Source organism: Amphiura filiformis, chromosome 1, assembly GCF_039555335.1.
Source record: "Amphiura filiformis chromosome 1, Afil_fr2py, whole genome shotgun sequence".
Classification (NCBI taxonomy): domain Eukaryota; kingdom Metazoa; phylum Echinodermata; class Ophiuroidea; order Amphilepidida; family Amphiuridae; genus Amphiura; species Amphiura filiformis.
This window is the reverse complement of record NC_092628.1, coordinates 53326368-53345096: the sequence shown is the minus strand read 5'-3', so window position 1 is coordinate 53345096 and position 18729 is coordinate 53326368. Positions and strand designations below refer to the sequence as shown.

General features: G+C 37.1%; 1 protein-coding gene across 1 annotated transcript in view; it reads left to right on the top strand.

Moving 5' to 3' along the window:
- Window positions 1-9020: 9020 nt before the first annotated feature.
- Window positions 9021-18729, top strand: part of LOC140148777 (proteasome adapter and scaffold protein ECM29-like) — a 48047-nt gene continuing 38338 nt past the window's right edge. Inside the window, 6 exon segments of the mRNA XM_072170842.1 lie at window positions 9021-9078; window positions 10708-10838; window positions 12899-13015; window positions 14442-14560; window positions 17530-17685; window positions 18595-18728. Of these exon segments, the coding sequence (XP_072026943.1) occupies window positions 9057-9078; window positions 10708-10838; window positions 12899-13015; window positions 14442-14560; window positions 17530-17685; window positions 18595-18728 (679 nt within the window). The 5' untranslated portion in view covers window positions 9021-9056.

Sequence of the window (18729 nt, the reverse complement as noted above, 5' to 3'; positions counted from 1 at the left end):
AAGCCATAAAATGGGAGTTTATCTGTTAAAACAAGTTGTAAAAACATATTATCTACTTATTGAAACAAACAAAAATCATATATGGATACCCTCCTGACCACAGAAAGTGATTTATTGCTTAAGCGTTCCATTTACCCCAATTTACCCTACCTAAGTTAGAAAAAAAAGGTGCAACTTAGAACCTTTTTGTCCGGTATATATATAGCACTCTAAGCAATGATAATGTTCTATAAAGAACCTTATAAAGTTCTATGAACCTTAAAGATTAAAATAGGCCTACAGGAATTTTCTAATTAATTAATTAATTCAGGAACTCATCACAAAGTTAAGAGAAGTGAAAAGTATTGTTAACCTTTTCGATACTAAGTCATTTTCTTGGCCAAAGAACATTTTTTCTGCACTACTTAGAACTCTTTGGAGGGTTCTTTCTTAATGGTTCCTATTCTGCAAGCCTATGGAACCATGAATGGGGTTCTTTGTAGAACAAAAAAAAAGTTCTTTAGCCAAGCCTGGTGCTTAAGCTTGAAGAACCAATAAAAAGAACCCTTATCTATATTAACACTCCTTTTCACTTTTCTTAACTTTGTTATAAGTCCCTGAATTAATGAATTAAAAAGTTCCTATGCATAGGCCTATTTAAATTTTTAAGGTTCTTGAACTTTTCAATGTTCTTTGTAGATCTTTTAAAACATTGCTTAGGGTGCTTTAGGCCTACGGTATATGAAAAAAAGGGTTCTAAGTTGCGCCTTTTTTTCTAAGAGTGTTTTGGGCCAAAATGGGGGTAAAATTTCACAATTTTTCGCACTTTGCGCACACTCGCCCATCAAATAACAAAATTCACTTTCACTTTGAGCTATGAATATTGATTTGAACATTTTCGTGCGCGTGAGTCAAAACCGGAACAAAATATGCTCGTCCCCTATAACTTTTAATGCTTCCGCCGCGGCCGTCGTTGCCTAAATTCCGGAGGAAATGTACACCGACAATTTTATGACGCGACGTCCTGAAAAAAGTCCGATTACGTTATTTGTAAAAAACTATAACTAAGAAAATGATTAAATGTCGGTTAAATTTGGCTTTTGAGTTTAGAATTTTCTCTTTACAAGACCGCGTACACGGTGCGCCATACGCATCGCGTATAGATAAGAACCCAAATGCCAACAACGCGCGTGGACAGCGTCTTGTGTCGGTGGATGATAAATTGCTATCAGTATTAATTTTGACTCCTTACCAATAAAATCAAAATGGTTTTAGAAGCCAGACGTCCGCAAAAGAATGTCAATTCCACCGACAAAGAAATAGCCTGCAAGAGACGCCTCGCGAAATTGCTGAACCAACCTCCATCAATCCTTGCTGAAGAGTTACGCCTGAAACATCTGCAGAAGAATCTAGATCGCACATGGGCGTATCGACTAAGGCAATATAAACAAAAGCAGCGAGAAGTTGAGAAACATCTGTCTGAACTAGAAGCCGCAAAGATTACAGGTAAAAACTATTATTTTAATTCATGAGTTTTCATATGGCATAATGGGCCAAGTAAAGTTGGAAGCTGATTGTAACAAAAGCTGGCCAACAAAAGGCACTCGTTTGGGACTGGTGATATCTTACTAGTTAGGCCGGTACAGTTTTTTATTTTCATGAAGTTAATTGTATCGAGGTTAAAAGGATATGATCTTACCTTCCATGCATCAAGTTGAACTCCTTTTACTCCATCAAACAAGGTTTATTTAGTTCCAAAAAATCCTCATTGTGTTCTTTTACTCTTTTACATTTTACTCTTTGCCGTCCCCATTTTAATTTTTATCCCTGCAAAATGTCAGTGTGGGACAATCTTCACTTGATCCTCATCGAGTCATTATCTAAATTCGAAGCATTATAGTAGGCCTAAAATGTTTAAGATACATGATATATCATTACTATGCTTGTAAAACACCAAAGTACCGGTACTAATAATCATATATAATGTTTGGTTGATTCTTGTTTTGCAGGATCTTACAGTTACAATTTCCCAAAAAGCGTGGATGATAGATTTCATGGGCTCGATTCGCCACCATTACGAAAGCACTTCAGCAGTTTTGAAAAATGTTCCTCGTCTGTTCAAGAACTGCGCAACAAAATCAATGAAAATGGCAATCTAGCTCGGAGAAGGGATCTATGCAGGGGTTACCGTTATTCAGGATCTCAAAGGAGACCACGTAGTTGGAGCCAGCTGAAGAAAGAACAGTACGGATCCGATGACCCTGTCAACACGATCAATCAAAAATTCTACCGTGAAAACGAAGCCGATAAATCCTCCTCGCAATGGAAAACTGAAGGGTCCAAGGCAGGTGGTTCTGAAGCATTAATTGCCGAGATGAAGGAGTGTAGATACCTAAGAATCCCACCAAACTATTTTGACTCATCTGGAGATTTTTAATCACGAAACTCGAGGAGAAGCTGAGAAGGACGAAAAGCTGGGATGTTGATTTAAATAAATAATTATTGGAGTCGAAGTTTCATGTGAAATGCCATGAATGTGGTCCGAGTGTTCTTCTTTTTTGTGGTGATGATGTTCATAACATAGAGCAGGAGATTGACACATTTTGGCAGAATTAAAGTTCATGCCAATAGTGTTAAAAATAGAAGAAGAAAAACCGGCAGGTTTCTCGATTTGTGAAACTAAGTTTTAACCGCGGTTTCTCGATCGAGAAACCAGGTTTTTTAGTCGAGAAACCATGCAACTATTATACCAGAAACTTATCCTTTCAAATTCTTTAAACCTGGTTTCTCGATTAATACCGGGACGGGTTTTTGAAAGTTTTTTTTTTTTATTTTTGAAAGAAAAACCAGGTTTTCAAAAACTTGCCTTGTCAAATTTCAATTTGATAAACCTGGTTTCTCGATTTCACATGATAAACCGGTTTTTTCGATTAAAAAAGCACTGCTTTTCTAGGGTCTGCATATGCTTAGATCAATCTTGTTTTTCAAGCTAAAACTGTGCAAGAAACCCATACTTTTTGGCCCTAAGGGATGAGAGAAACATAAACCTGCTTTTTCGATCAAAAACCTTGTTTCTCCATCAAAAATCTTGGTTATCGGTCATGTCGATCAAAGGCTGATCAAAAACCCGGTTTCACGATCAAAAAACTTTAATAGGCCTATTTGAACTTTGAATTTGAATTTTCTTTTGCATAGGAGTGGTTTATAGGCCTATAGGGAGGAGATCATTATATATGAGTCCCCCCATCTCAGGTTGATGACCCCTTCTTTGGTTGATCTTTCATGACCAGGCTCCATTTGCACACACAGACCGAAAAGAATCATTCCCAAAAGGTCATGTGTTATTTTTCATTTTTGTTTATTTCAAAGCACGTGAAATTTTTGATTTATAAAACTGCAGTTTTGGCAAATATTTAATTATGTGTACCCCAGGGTGATGAATTATAGGGGGGAGGTTGGCAGACCAAAGAGGGAGGGGGGGCAAGCATTTTTGGCAGGTTGAAAGGGGGGGGTCAAGCGATTTTTGGCAGGTGGGGGGGTGGGGGCAAGCGATTTTGGGCATTTTGGACACCATTTCTATTTACGCCCTAAAAGGTGTAGGGAAACGTTAGGAAAAATCTTGAATGTGTAAAGGTGGGGCATAGGGCCTGCACTTTGGCTCGACATTTGAAAGGGGCGTGAATTCATTTTTGGATACGCCCCTATTATAATTAGGTAATACTCGACTCACATTCCCTATATGTATATACATGTACCACATGTAGTAAATCTGCCTGCTTTATCTGTATTGTGCCGTTCTTAAGCAAATACGGTAGTTAAACACGATTTCATCAAACATTATAACAATAGCTCTTTTACAGTGTGCAATCATCCCGGGAAATATTTGGGCAATAATAGAGGATGTGCGTGAAATTATTGATTGGCTCCATACAAAGGAATTGAACCGGTGTCCTTCACCGTAATCATGGCGCAATGCAGTGCATTCAATCAAACGTTGTCGTCAACCTATTTGATCGTAGGCCTATAGTGCATTTGTTATGTGTGTGAGACGAGCTGTCGCGGTAGATTGCAATAGCTTGTAATCATGCTTTTGTTGAATGAATTTGAGTACTCCGCCATATTTACGGTATGATACGTCATAATCTAGGTGATTATTTGCATTGGATGTCTTGAATACGCTGGCGAGGTTGTGTAATAATCGGATTAATGCTATAACAGTAGGTGAATACAAGTTTTGAATATATCGCGAAAGTGAAAAAAAAAATCAAATTGTTACTTTTATAAAAAATTTAATGAAAACAATTGGCAAAAACCCAAGAAAACGGCAGTATTGACGAAGTTGAAGCCCCATTCAAATACATGTAGCTAATTTATATATACTGTCAGTATATAAATTACAGATTCACGTAAATGCATTATTTATGGTCAGTTCAATTCACGCCGAGTGTCCTTGACAGGTTTAACTCTGCTTCAGTGGTCATGAAAGAATTCAAAAGATAACCTCTGCCCCAACAATCCCAAGCAATTGTCTGAAACTGCTCTTCGGATGATGTATCATAAGAACTCAGTCGTCAAATGATGATAGTCATATAATGACCAAAAGATTATTACTGACTATATCATTGAAGACTGAGTTCCGCAGTCTTAATACAAAATCTGAATTTTGATGATTTTTACGATCGTCCGGATGAAAAAAATCACTGAATGGGCCGTTAGTTCCTCCTCTCCTTACACTGGCAATATGAATCAAAGAAAAATAAAGAAAAAATAAATAAAACAAGAAAAAAAAAAGACAAAGAAAAGAAACAATAAAAGAAAAACAAATATGAAAAGTTCGAACAATATTTGGTTTATAAAATTAATGTGACCGTGATGAGGCTCGAACTCACCACCTTCCGATTTAAAGTTCGAAGCGCTAGTGTACCAAATTCTGATGCCTTACCAAGTGAGCTGTGCTCCTGAGATACGAAATAAAAATAAAATAATACACTGTATACCTGCTTGTGTCGGTAATTGATTTACTCAAATTCCATAATGGTACAGTGCAACAGAGCAAAAATGCCCAAAATTTAAAAGCTATATAATTTATGACCACTATACACTACACATAAAAATACTAATACAAGGGAATTTCAACGTAAGAATCCAAACAATTAAGTACCAACATGCACAGCATTGTCGTTATATCACATTTGGGTTTTTAACAAAATGTTATCAAACCTCTACTGTGATTGGCAGCTGCACAAGGCATCTCTTTGATAGTTGATAATGGCCATCCATTCAGCAAGTGGCTACTAACTGACCTTGACAGGCTTGAATGAGCACTGTCATCTGCTACAAAACCATCACACTCTAGGATCTGGTCACTCCATAATGCTACAGGGAGCACAGTACTTTGACAATGGAGTGAAAGACTATATTATTATTGATTAGGCGCGGATTTTAAAAGTACAGCTCCTATGCGTGTATAGCAAAAATCATGTAACTAAAGTACTAAATGCATTATGCAAAATGCGCTCTGACCAATTTATAAAGCATTTCATTAGCTTTAATTTGACATATTGTTTGACATATTTGGAATTATGGTAAATCATTAAATAAAATATTTATTAATTAATCAATTATGTCAATTAATTAAAAATTTAATGCAAATATGCATATTTCTCTGACAGAATTGTAGGATTTGACAAGAGCCATCTTTCTTGTAAGTTTGATTCTTATAACATACCGGTATCGTATTGCGTCCCGTTATAGTTGCAGAAAAAAATACGCGTGCAGGACACACACACACCCCCCCACACCCACCCACCCCCAGAGGATCGTACCGTTTTACAATCGTATAACATTCATTGGCGCTAGTAGTAGTAAATTCCAATTTTCTTTGCTGTACCTCACTTGTTCTGCTCAAAATTAAAAGGGGGCATATCTGACAGTAAAAGCTTACATTTTATGGAAATTATGTTTAACTATTTGCTTAAACAGCACAAAACAGATAAATCAGACAAATTTACTATACATAGGCCTATACATGTATGGTATGCCAAGGACTGTTTAAGAATATAACATTAGATTTATGATATTTACTTCGAGGACTGTTATATATCAAAAATGTGAAAAATATCAAATTTTAATAATTTGTCATAAAATTTGTATTAGGCCTATATCGTGAATTTCAAACAATGAAATTTATTTGATATCAGAAAGACATTCTTCGTATTCAGAATGCAATTCGATATGTCTGATGTGCTCTCATGTCCAACAAAAATACTATCGAAACGCTCAAAACGCTCATTCCAGATCCCTTAATTTGGTTAATTTTCTTTGTCTTTTTTTTTTTCTTTTCTTGGTTTCTTTTTTTTCTTTCTTTTTTTTTCTTTGATTTATATTGCCAGGGTAAGGAGAGGAGGGAACTAAAGGCCCATTCAGTGATTTTTTGATTTTTTTTCATCTCGGCGATCGTAAAAATCATCAAAATTCAGATTTTGGATACTAGACTGCGGAACTCAGTCTTCAATGATAGTCAGTAATTTTTATATTTTGGACATTATTATGACCATCATTTGAGGACTGCGTTCTTATGATCCGAGGAGCAGTTTCAGACAATTGCTTGGGATTATTGGGGCAGAGGTTATCTTTTGAATTCTTTCATGACCACTGAAGCATAGTCAAACCTGTCAAGGACACTCGGCGTGAATTGAAAGACCATGTCACTCGCCACAAAAGAATGTCAAAGGTCATAAAACACCACTTTGGTGTCTTCTGCTATCTAAAGGCCTATGACTGATTTTGTACCTTTCGTCATTGTCATAGATGTGCTAACATAGCTTGCTAGTGCAGTGGTTCAGCCGAAAACCGTGTGTCTAAGACAAAAAATAATGCATTTACGTGAGTCTGTAATTTATATACCGGTACTGACAGTATATAAATTAGCTACATGTATTTGAATGGGGCTTCAACGTCGTCAATACTGTCGTTTTCCTGTTTTGTTTTTTTTGCCATTTGTTTTTCATTAAAAAAATTTATAAGCGTAACAATTTGATTTTTTTTTTTTTCACTTTCGCTGGGATCACTGAATGGGACTTTATAGCGCGGATTATTCAAAACTTGTTTTTACCTACTGGTATATAGTATTAATCCGATTATTACATAACTTTGCCAGCGTATTCAAGACATAGGTTATGTAGGGATAAACTGTACATGGGTATAGAGGCCCTGCATGCTTTTATCGATTGGCTCCAAACAAAGGATTTGAACCGGTGTCCTTCACCGTAATCACGGCGCAGTAGCCTACAGTCCATTCAATCAAATGTTGTCAGTGTGCGAGACGAACGATGTATAAATCTGGAGGTCACATTATCACTTATCATGCTTATTGTAAAAAGTTTGTCCAATGCATATACTGTGTGTATTGTTCCCGGGTATTGTCAATGCAGTCAAGCAAACAGGTATTATATTTTGAAAAGGCCGCTATAGTATATTCACAGGGGTGTCTTGAATGGCCAATCATATGGGACATAATCAAATTGCAGTGACTGCTTCCTTTGTTACCACATGTCAGTCATCTTGTGATTATTGGACCATGTAAACCTGCAAAAACAGAGCCAAAGTGCAGGCCCTATGGGGGAGGCAAAGATTTTTGCCACGGTGGGCAAAGGTTTTTTGGCACGTCAAAAGGGGCAAAGATTTTTTGGCACCGTCGGGCCAAAAGGCCGGGAATAATGACCCCCGCTGATTGTGGAAATATATATTTGGGACTCCCTACCGAATAGAATGACCACCTTTGCTCTTCTTGTATACTTGTTTAGGCTAATGAAATGAAATTATTAGTTTCCCGTCACCCGGGTACCCGCCCTCGTAACTTTTTCAATTTGACCAAAACTTTCATTATTTTCATATAAAGTCAATTATCTGAAATTGAGATGGAAATAATCAAAATTGAAACTCTCAAAATGTCTGACATCCCCTGCTGATCATAATCAGCAGTTTTTCTTAGTTGTAGGGGTAGAGGATGTGGCAAATAATGAAAATTTAAGGATTACCTCATGATGTTTCTAGTGATTACAAAAATTGCAAATTTCTTTTCATTTTAACAAAAACAAATTCAAATCATTTCTCAATCTGTTGCAAAATGTCTGTAATGATGATCTAAGCATATAATACCTGTTTTGAGATGGTCTTTTATCAACAATATAGGTAAATACCCGGTAAATATAGGTAAATGAACTTGAAGTTTGTCAGGACCGTAATAGAAATTTTCCAAAACTAATGAATACCGTAATGAAATCATGACCTCATATTTCACTGAAAAAAATGCGGGAAACTAATCATTCATTTCATTTCATTTCATTTCATTATCCTTATGTGCTCCATTGGGGGTTTGGTCATTGTTCTTCTCCATTCTCGTCTTTCCTTTTCTTTTATTTTCAATTTTGTGGATTTTGGCTATTTCATATCTGCTTTCGATTAACTAGTAACAAACGCAGGGCGCATGCGCGAGCCGGGAAGTTCAAGCTTGCTGTAGAATCGGTCCCTACACATGTACGACACGTTTGCAACGCCCCGACTCAGGTGTCAATTTGTGGATTAAATTAAATAAAATTAAATATCTTTTTTTCTATATGTCCGTTTCTCCGTCTCCCGGGGAATTGACTTGAAAACATTATGAGGATTACTCAGTTAATTTTTGAGGACAAAAATCATGAAATTGGTGGTGTACGTGAATTTTTTATGGCCAAGTTTTAAGGCCAAAAAAATATGATTTTTTTCGAAAAAAATTTTGACCGAAAATTCGACCCTTTCTCGCTTATCTGATGAATTTTCAACTTCTTTTTGACATATGTGCTAGATATGACTTTGGTGTTTATATTCCCTAAAGTAATTGTTGTAATTTTGCTTAGTTTTATAAAAAGAAGTGATTTTCTGCATGGAGTCGTTTTAATATTCAGCTTTGTTTACGTTTCAAAACCAAAACTGAATTTCCCGGCTCGCGCATGCGCCGTGCGTTTGTTACTAGTTAAGCTTTCGATAGTAGTGCGCCATCTCCAGTTGAGTCGGTGACACTGCGATTTTTAGCAAAAATGGCAGCGCAGGATGAGCTCGGTAGGTGTGCCCGTTTTCTCTGAATTTTTACAACTTCTTTCGAAGGAAATTTTCTTTTGAATCAATCTTTGTGTTTAAATATCAACTAGTAATGTAAAAAATGTATTTGATTCTTGTTACGCTGTTTGACAACTGGGCAAAAAGCATTTCAATTGATGGCAAATGACAGAGCTGAAAAGCAGCCGAATTCTGCTACCCTTTATCTCATCCCTAGAATGTTCTTATTTATGTTTGTCATTTTGTGGTATTTTTTCCGCCTTTAACATTGTAATTGTTTTTGTTTTAGTTTTGTATTTTTACTACTACTACTAGATTCGTGCGTCGTAAAGACGCATTGCTAAACAGTGACACTTGGTCTTGACAAACTTGTCAAAAATCCATTTCCATTTCCATGTTTCGTAAAACTTTTCATGTTTGTTTAGTGAAATCTGTCATGTCATGAATGATGTCGAAATCGATGATGCATCATTCATCAGTCAGTCAACATGATGGATAACATTATGTAGGCCTATTTATTTAGGAGATACTATAAAAGACCTATTTTTGACAAATTGGTGCCAATAATAATTATTTTATACTGTTCTGCATGATTTTTTGTATAAATGTCAATCACCCCCCCCCCTCCACATTTTTCCCGTCCTCAATTGTATACGGAGAGGTTAATACAAATTAGAGTGAAGAAGACTGGTATACTTCAGATTTCGGATTCATACATTTAGCACAATCAAACCTGCCCCATTGGCACTGTACAAATAATTAAGAGAACACACCAGGTACCACCACCATGTCCATGATGTTCAATTGCACAGTTGGGAAACCACCAACCAACAGTACACACAGAGCTGCTCACATTACAACCCCATGCACCGAACTAACCAATCAGGTGCATGGATTTTCAAGAAAATTTGTTCTGGACTATGAAAAATGCTCATGCATATTATGTTTGTCCATCAACATTTGACTGTCTCCACTTGTACTTCCTACACACACAAGTAGCTTGAATAAACCTTAAACTTCGGTAGAAAAACTTTGAAAATCTCTGAAAATTTTTTTTACAAAAAGGCCATGAAATTCGAGTAATGTTGGTTCCACTTACATCAGTTACATGTATTTCAATGGGATGTAATTTGAGCTGGTGATGTCATTGGGTTATAATGAGCTGTGGTTGATTCATTTGCATAAGTTGAATTTGTACAGAAGTTTGCTTGTGTTTAGTTTGTTTTAAAACTTGGAAAAACTGTCACTGGCGATACCTAATAATTAGAATGAACAAAAGCGCAGAACCATTGGTAAAAGGCCGCTGATAATGAAACCTTGAAAATAATGAATAATGAAATAGTTGCCTCATTATGAGTTTTAAAAAATGGGACACTAAACTCAGTATTGAGTTTCAATGGCCTTAGAGATTTGTAGGCCTTCTTTGTACTTTTTAGCCTGCTTTAAACCATATTTAACTATTTTGTCAAATTTTACCCCTTGAAAGTTGCCTCAGAAAAAGTCCTTTCTACACCACTGCTTGTAACATATGATAATTATAATATAATCAAGCAATAATCAAGGAAATAATTTGAGGTGCTTATTTTATAATGGTCTCTTATAACATAATTTTCCATACCGGTTTCCCACCAGAACTCCTTGAGAGAGTGTTCTTGCGTATTGGCTCAGCAGAAACTGATGAGCAACTTGAGAATGTTGTGTTTCGATTTCTACCACCTGTTCTTCTCAAATTGTCCAGTAACCAAGAAGGAGTACGCAAAAAGGTAAGTATGCGATATGGTTTGCCATTCTTTTGTTTAGTGCAATTCAGTGTGAAGTTACAGAAAGAAAAATGAGGAAAAAATCCCCCACACACACCCAGGGGTAGCACTAGGTTTTAAAACCAGGGGTTCTCAGAACCCCTGAACCCCCTGAAAGTGTTAAAAATATGCGCTCAAATCCTAAAATGGGGGGTTCTCTAGTCAAGTATTGAATGCACGTTTCAATGAATCAGTATCAGATTTTGTGATTTTGGTTATGATGTTTAATATAGTAAAAGGCCTGGCAAAAACACAATCTCCCTTTCACGCCACAATTCTCGATATTAACCAACTATCTGGCTTTTAAAGAAAGTTCCCACGCAGTGTACTTGCTATAAAAGTGTTGCTTTATGCCATAAAAGTTCGCCGAATTCCATAAAATGCAGTTCAATTTCGGCAAAGTGCAGAATTCAACAGCATTGCAAGTCACGTGGAGGAGTGAAAAAGCCATGATTTACTCAATAAAAAATGACATTTCATTGCAAATGAGTTCAAGTTTAGGCCAAATATCATGATATTTATTGAATTACTGGAGTATTTTGACTATAAAACATAATTCAAGGGCAAATTTTTGTCACTTTTTTTCTTCTCTGACCTCGTGTTTCACCGCTGGCATATCTCTACACACCACCCTTGAAGCATTTCTTACCGATCCCTAGAATTAGAAATTACCAACTCACGTAAGTGTCGTCATTCAGTACTGCAATAAAACTCATCAGTGATTCTAGACAATATCACAATCTGTGTTCAATTACGCTGGCGGTGTGTATTTTATTTTATTTTTAAATTATGTTACAATGCTACAAGCGACTTCACTTTTGATATTTATGTTATTGCATTTTATGTTACATAATTTCTGGACAGGTCGTAAATATTGGAGATCGAAGCTTTTATTTTTCTTTCACATGTTTTCATTTTTCTGCGCGCATGAAAACCCCTGAACTAGTATGCAAAAATGAATAGATGCGCTCAAACTTTAAAATATGCGCTGTACGCGCAGAAACGCATGTTAGCGCGACCCCTGCACACACCACATATTCATTGTAAAGAAAAAAGTAAAATAAATAGACAAATAAATGTAAAAAATAATTAACCAACTACCAACATGCATGTATAGTTCCTATATTTAATTTTCAGACATGACATGTACATTTTTAAGCAACAAGTATGCCCCAAAGCATTTCACAAGGGATAACATTGTGAACTACGCAAACTCTAGAACAGGCCTTCTCAACTAGTTTATTTGAAGTGCCAACTGGAAAATTTTAGTGATCATGAAGTGCCAACATAAAATAAATAAATAAATGTAGACATTTATATAGCGCTTTATGCCGTAAACAGCCTCTAAGCGCTTTACATTTATTCCGCCGTCATTAGAATATGTCGGAACCACGTTTGCAGCCTACAAGTGGCGCAGGGTCCATCAGTACAACGACTGTGACTACCCCTAACAGCTTCCCATTGCACCTGGGTGGGGTGAGGCAAGCGAGGCAAAGCGCCTTGCCCAAGGGCGCAACACGCAGTGGTGGGACGGGGAATCGAACCCACGCACGTCGAGCAAGCTCTCAGATTATGAGTCCAAGGCCGTAACCACTGAGCCACCGTGCCCTCTGAGCCAACATGTCAAGAGAAGACTGCGCAAGGTAGGGCTTGTGCAAAGCGGATAAGGTGCAGTGGTGGTTTATCAGGGGGCAGCGGGGCAGGCCAAGATTGGCTATTTTCACCCCTTTTTGTTCAAGATTTATATGAAAAAATTATTAAAATTACTGTGCGCCACCTCGACTGACTCCAAGCACCACAAATGGCGCGCGTGCCGCCAGTTGAGAAGGCCTGCTCTCGAAAAATTTAACCAATCATGCTATGTAATCAATGTTGTCACTAAGCAGCCTCTTGCTAAAAGGTCGGAACACACCTGGCATGTGCAAGAATTACAGTAGTCATCATATTAGTTTCTAAAAAACCTTTCAATATTTATTACTCTTACTAATAACGTAATACATTGTTTTACATTAATTAAATTTCAGGTACTTGAGTTGCTGGTGCACATCAACAAGCGACTGAAAAGTAGGTCCAGGGTCCAGCTCCCTGTGGAACCCCTGTTGGTGCAATATCAAGATCCATCAAGCATCACATTTGTCACAGTAAGTGAATGGTTGAAATGTTTGGTGATTGTCCAAAACTATTATTTTATTTGCATAGATTCTCCTGGATAAAATTTGCTGGATTATTAAAATTAAAGCCATAATATGTGATTTGCTTCACAGCGACGCCCTCAATTTTACTCGGATTTCTACTTTTTGCATTATAATTATAATGCCCAGTGGTATACTAAAATACCACGTAAAAGACTAAGCCTGAAGAGCTTTAATAACAGTAAAATTTAACTTTTTGTATTATTCACGGTTCAACGATCGAGTACTTGCTAACATGTACCGTGGATGTCAGCTTGTATGTACACACGTCGAGCGCGATGCTCCGTGCAGTTACATGTAATACTAGGCACCGGAGTTTTGCGCGGTTCGCGCAAAAGCGCACATTTTCGCGCATTTGGGTGTCCAAAGCGCATTTTGGGTTCCATCGAGAATGTTCACGATTTTGACCCATCGATAAGCTTAAAGTTAAAACTTACGATTTTATGCCCCAAATCGGCAGCATTTACAAGAAAATTCACGCAATATTGGTTCTAACTTCACATATGTACATCAAAATACAAATAACGATCATTAAACCAAGCATAATGTGGGGAAATTTACCCTTGCTTTCGACATTTCAATCGACGATTTGTGATGGTCGCCATCTTTATTTTTATTTTTCCAGAAACTGGAAATGAACCGGAAATGAACCGGAAGTCGGTCGTAATTGATTGACATGCCATCGTTTTACCGATGTTTTTTTTTGTTTTGCATTGATAACAGGGGATCACGCATTTTAGCGCATTTTGACCTATTTTTTGGCGCATTTTCGCGCATTTTGAAAAGTGGCCAGCGCATTTTGCTGTTTTAAATCGCGCAAAACTCCGGTGCCTATGTAATACGATCGGCGAGCGTAGTACACACATTGTAGGCGTTGGAATGAATCGCAATTTTCATCGTTATATCTCATTTGTTTGGCTCGAAATTAAAAGGGGATAATGTGATAAGTGAAAACAAACATTTAAATAAGAATCTATTCTTTATGCAAATCACACATTATTGCTTTAATGAAGCCTTTTTGAATATCTGAGAATCTAGTGATTTTTCATTCATTATAGAATTTACTAGCTAGATCATTGTGGATTCACTCTAGTGTTGTGAGATGAACATTGTAGTATGTACAAATATTAACTATTTTTTACTTACTTTTTCTAGTTAGGCAAGTCAATGGAACGTTAACAGGGTTAGAATAATGTCAGAAGTTAAAGTTAATATAGATAAACTTATCTGTATAAACTTACCTGTATATTGTATTGATTCATTGAAAATTAGGTCAATTAACTTCTAAATTTGTCCAATAATTGAATTGTGCTAACTCGCAGGTTGTTCAATATTCCTATGCCTAATGACTAATTTACTCATCTGTACATCTTAGAACTTTACAATCCTCTACCTGAAGATGGGTTATCCAAGGTTGGCCATTGAGAAGCAAGCAGAATTAGCACCCCCACTGATACAGTGCTTGGAAGGAAAACCACCCCTTCAGCAAGACAGGTAATGATCTGCAAATTATGCATGTCACCTGGCACTGGTTCAGTGCTGACAGGCTCTCACTGGCAAAGTGCCAGAAAGCAAAATCTGATGTATCGTACTGATTCGTACACTACTTAAAATAATATTTAGTAATTCATATTTAAACAGAAAACACACTAGTTTGAACTTCAAATGTAATCAAACAATCAAACATGTTGTACTGTACACGTATCAATGATATCCACTACCCAGAATGGGGTGAATAGGGACAGTTTTGACACTCTCTAGATTGTAGTTTTTTTCCTGTAGCCCCATGATTCAAACTTTTGAGGGCATATTATGTCCACCCATGATGCCTTTATTCCACCATTATAAAAAATTGAATATATGTGGGGGGGGGGGTATATATTTTTTTAATAAAAGTTTGGTGTCCCTATTGACCCCCGACTTCAGGGTCAATAGGGACAGCACTGGTCTTGATGAGGAAAGTACAACTTTGAAGGAGGGTACATGCATTTTTACTCTTGCATGGAGGGAAACGGGACACCAAGTGAGTTTAAAAAAACAATAGAAACATGTCAGGGTAATTCATACCATCATAACTGATTAAAATCTGATTTCTTGACAACGTTGATCAGGCTCGTCAGTACAAGAAAAGGTGGGGTAGGATGTGGTGGGGTAAGGGTGGCTGGGGTAGGGTTCTGGGTGGTAGGGAAGTAGGAAGGTAGGGTAGGGTGTTGGGGTAGTGGGATCAGGGTGGTGGGGTATAAGAAAAGGTATCATGGTGGTAGAGGTAGTGGATAGGGTGATGGTGGTGGAGCAGTGGACTGGATAGGGTGGTGGGGTACGGGGTAGGGTGGTGGGGGTAGATGGGTGGGGTAGGATGGTGGAGTGCTGGGGTAGGGTGTGGGGTAGTGAGTTCTGCCAGTGGCATGATAGTATTAGGGGTGGATGAGGGTGGTAGCCTGTGTAGGTTGGTGTGGTAGTGGGATAGGGTGGTGGAGATGGTGGGTTTAGTGAGGCTAGTGGGGTCAGGGTGTGGTATAGTGATTTAAGGGTGGTGGTGGTAGGGGTAAGGTGGTGGGGTAGGTTCATGAGGGTAGTGGGGTAAGGGTGGAACAGGGTAGGGTGGTAGGGTAGGGTGTGGTGGGGTAAGGGTGGTTGTGGCAAGGGTGTCCCTATTCACCCCGTATTTGGTGACATTTACCTGAAAAATAGTAAAAAAATTGTTATAAAAATTCCTGTCAGAATTACTAAATAATGTTTTAGAGAAAGTTGTAGGACCTAACAGGTTAGGGCCTGGTAAATTTCCAGCTTATTTTCTAAAATAGTGGCCGTGGGAGCAGGAAAGTTTTGACCACCCCGTTTTTTAGAACTTTTTTGGACAATTTTATTTTGGACACCCTGTATCCTAAATTTATTCTTTCACATCTGCTGAACCATTTTCTAAACACTGTTTGATTGCTCTTTCAATCTGTGGAAATAAAAAAAAAGTGTTAACCAAATGTGAAAAAATGAGATTTCAAAAACTTTTCTCATTTTTGTCCCTATTCACCCCTGCGTCCCTATTCACCCCATTCTACGGGTACTTGAGTTATAAGGGCATCACTACACAACTAGGGATTGAATCAGTTTAATTGCAATCACCTGTTAACTTGTTAATGTGCAACAGGTTGTGGAAATATTCTTATGACTGAAATTATACATGGACAAAATTTGAAAACACATTTACATTTTAGCAACGGAAATTAGGCTAATTAACATTTAACATTATGCTGAATCATAGTTTTCATACAATATTACATGTATTTTTGGATGTATGTGTGGGATTTTGCTAGAAAATGGATAGTAAGTAGTTTAACAAATTAAATGTGTTTTTTGAATTCAATGTGTCAAGAGATGTAATTTGATACCATATTGATATACTTCTGATCAACTTCAATATTGAACCCCTGGGGCCTGGGTAGACTATGCCATAGTCGATTTTTGATAAATAAAAATATGTTATTTAATTATTATAAAAGCATTCAGTTGAACTCGAAATTATACTGATATTATTTTATTACATCAAAATACTAGTAAATGGTTATGAAAAGGTTTATATAATTATATTAGTGACAGTAACAGTAAAGTATACGTTGGCTTATTGAATGCAACCTATTATAATGGCACTTCAATACTGAATAGTTCTGATTTTAGAATCTACCAAGTTAAAAATCGACTATGTACATTGCATTTTTAACAGGACTTTGACTGGGGACTAACACACACTGTCAATCATACTTGTTTATCAATCCAATTTAACATAAGCACAAAGCCTGTACGTACAACGACAGCTCATGCACCTAGTACACAAAGCGCCGCATAGTTGTGTACAATGTAGTTATCAATGGTAATGCCACATGCCCAGAGGATTTAAACCATAACGAGAACTGGGCGACCAATCACAAGCTAAATCCATTTAAAGATGCATTACATCATGGCCAATTTTAGTTGGCCAGAAATCTGACAATCTCATCCATAGACAACTGTGTTAAACTTGTTAACTGCAATCGAAAGTAAGTAGTCCACTTGGGAAGACAACAAACAGAGGGAGTACGGTGACTAAAAAGATCACATGTGAAAATCTATCAATTGTGCACAAATTAATTAAATCAGAGTTTTAAAGAGTATGCATATAAATAGGCAAGCGGACTACAGAGAAGTCTAGGGCCTGGGGGTCTGTGTGCACTTTTCTTTCAAGGTATCCCAAAAGCATCTTTAAATATATCAACAGAAAAAAGGAGACCAAACCGTAAAAATGCATCAAGCTCCCTGGCTGGTTAAGAATAATTACTAGGTTTATCCTATAAGTACTTACTTTGATTGTGAGTGATTGGCTGATCTAACTTTCTTATGAGCAGAAACTTTTGCCTGAACACAACATTGATGCATCACTTGGTTATACACAATCATTATAACTAAATCTTTGGTTTGTTTACATCTCATAGCATCCTACAGATGGTGGTACCAACTCTCCCTCATCTCAAGCTCCCAGCTGATCCTAATAAAAGGAAAGCTATGTTTGGATTAAGTGAGAAACCAGCAACGGTCAAACTTCTATTGGATTTTATGATGGACTACTTACTGATGCCTTACACATTCACGTAAGTGGTGACTGTAAATCTGTGAAGTTAAAAGGTGGTACTACACCCCTTGATAAATTTATAACTATTTTTGCATTTTTCTCAAAAAATAATAACACACTGGTAACAAAGGTTATGTATATTATAGGGGCAAGGAATCCAGTAACTACACTAGAATTTCAGTGACTCAAGACAAGCGGTATGTTATTTATGATAAGAAAAGAGGTACCGCTAGAATGTACCTCATTTCTTAACATATATAATGAACCACTTGACTTGAATCACTGAAATTTCAGTGAAGTAATTTTGTTACCAGTGTGTAGTTATTTTATGAGAAAAATGAAAAATTACTACAAAATTTATCAGGGGGTGTTGTACCACTTTAACTGCTTTAAGGGGTACTACACCCCTGCCCAATTTTGTGCCTATTTTGCATTTTTCTCAAAAATTATATCGCATTGGGGACAAGTAAGATATGTACCGTATATTATAGGGGCAAGGACTACAACTACTGCACTGGAAATTTTATTTCAGCACAGACAACAGTTGTGGAGTGACAGTCAAAAATGAGGAAAAACCTATATTGGATCACTAGATCGCTAACTGCTTTCCTTGAGTTCCTGACTTTTCAGTGCAGTAGTTGTAGTCCTTGCCCCTAGGCTATAATATACATATCTTACTTGTCACCAATGTGCTATTTTTGAGAAAAACGCAAAAATAGGCACAACATTGGCCAGGGGTGTAGTATGTTTTTAATGCATTTTAAGATACAAAGATTCTAGGCAGTTATGGTATGGCTTTGTTTTTCTCTCTTGTGATTTATCTTATGGTCAGTTATACTTTGAATAACATGCTAAAATACAGCTTTATTTTGCTAGGAATTGCAGAGGTTAGAATATACAATAATTATTCTTTGAATCACACTTACAGAGCAAAAACAGAGGAGAAGCCTGATTCAACAGCTGGTGACCAATCCGATTCAGCTTCATCTAATAGGCCTGCAACAGCACCTGCTGGTGCCAATGCAACACCTTCATATCCTACACCCCCTGGACTGAGTGCAAA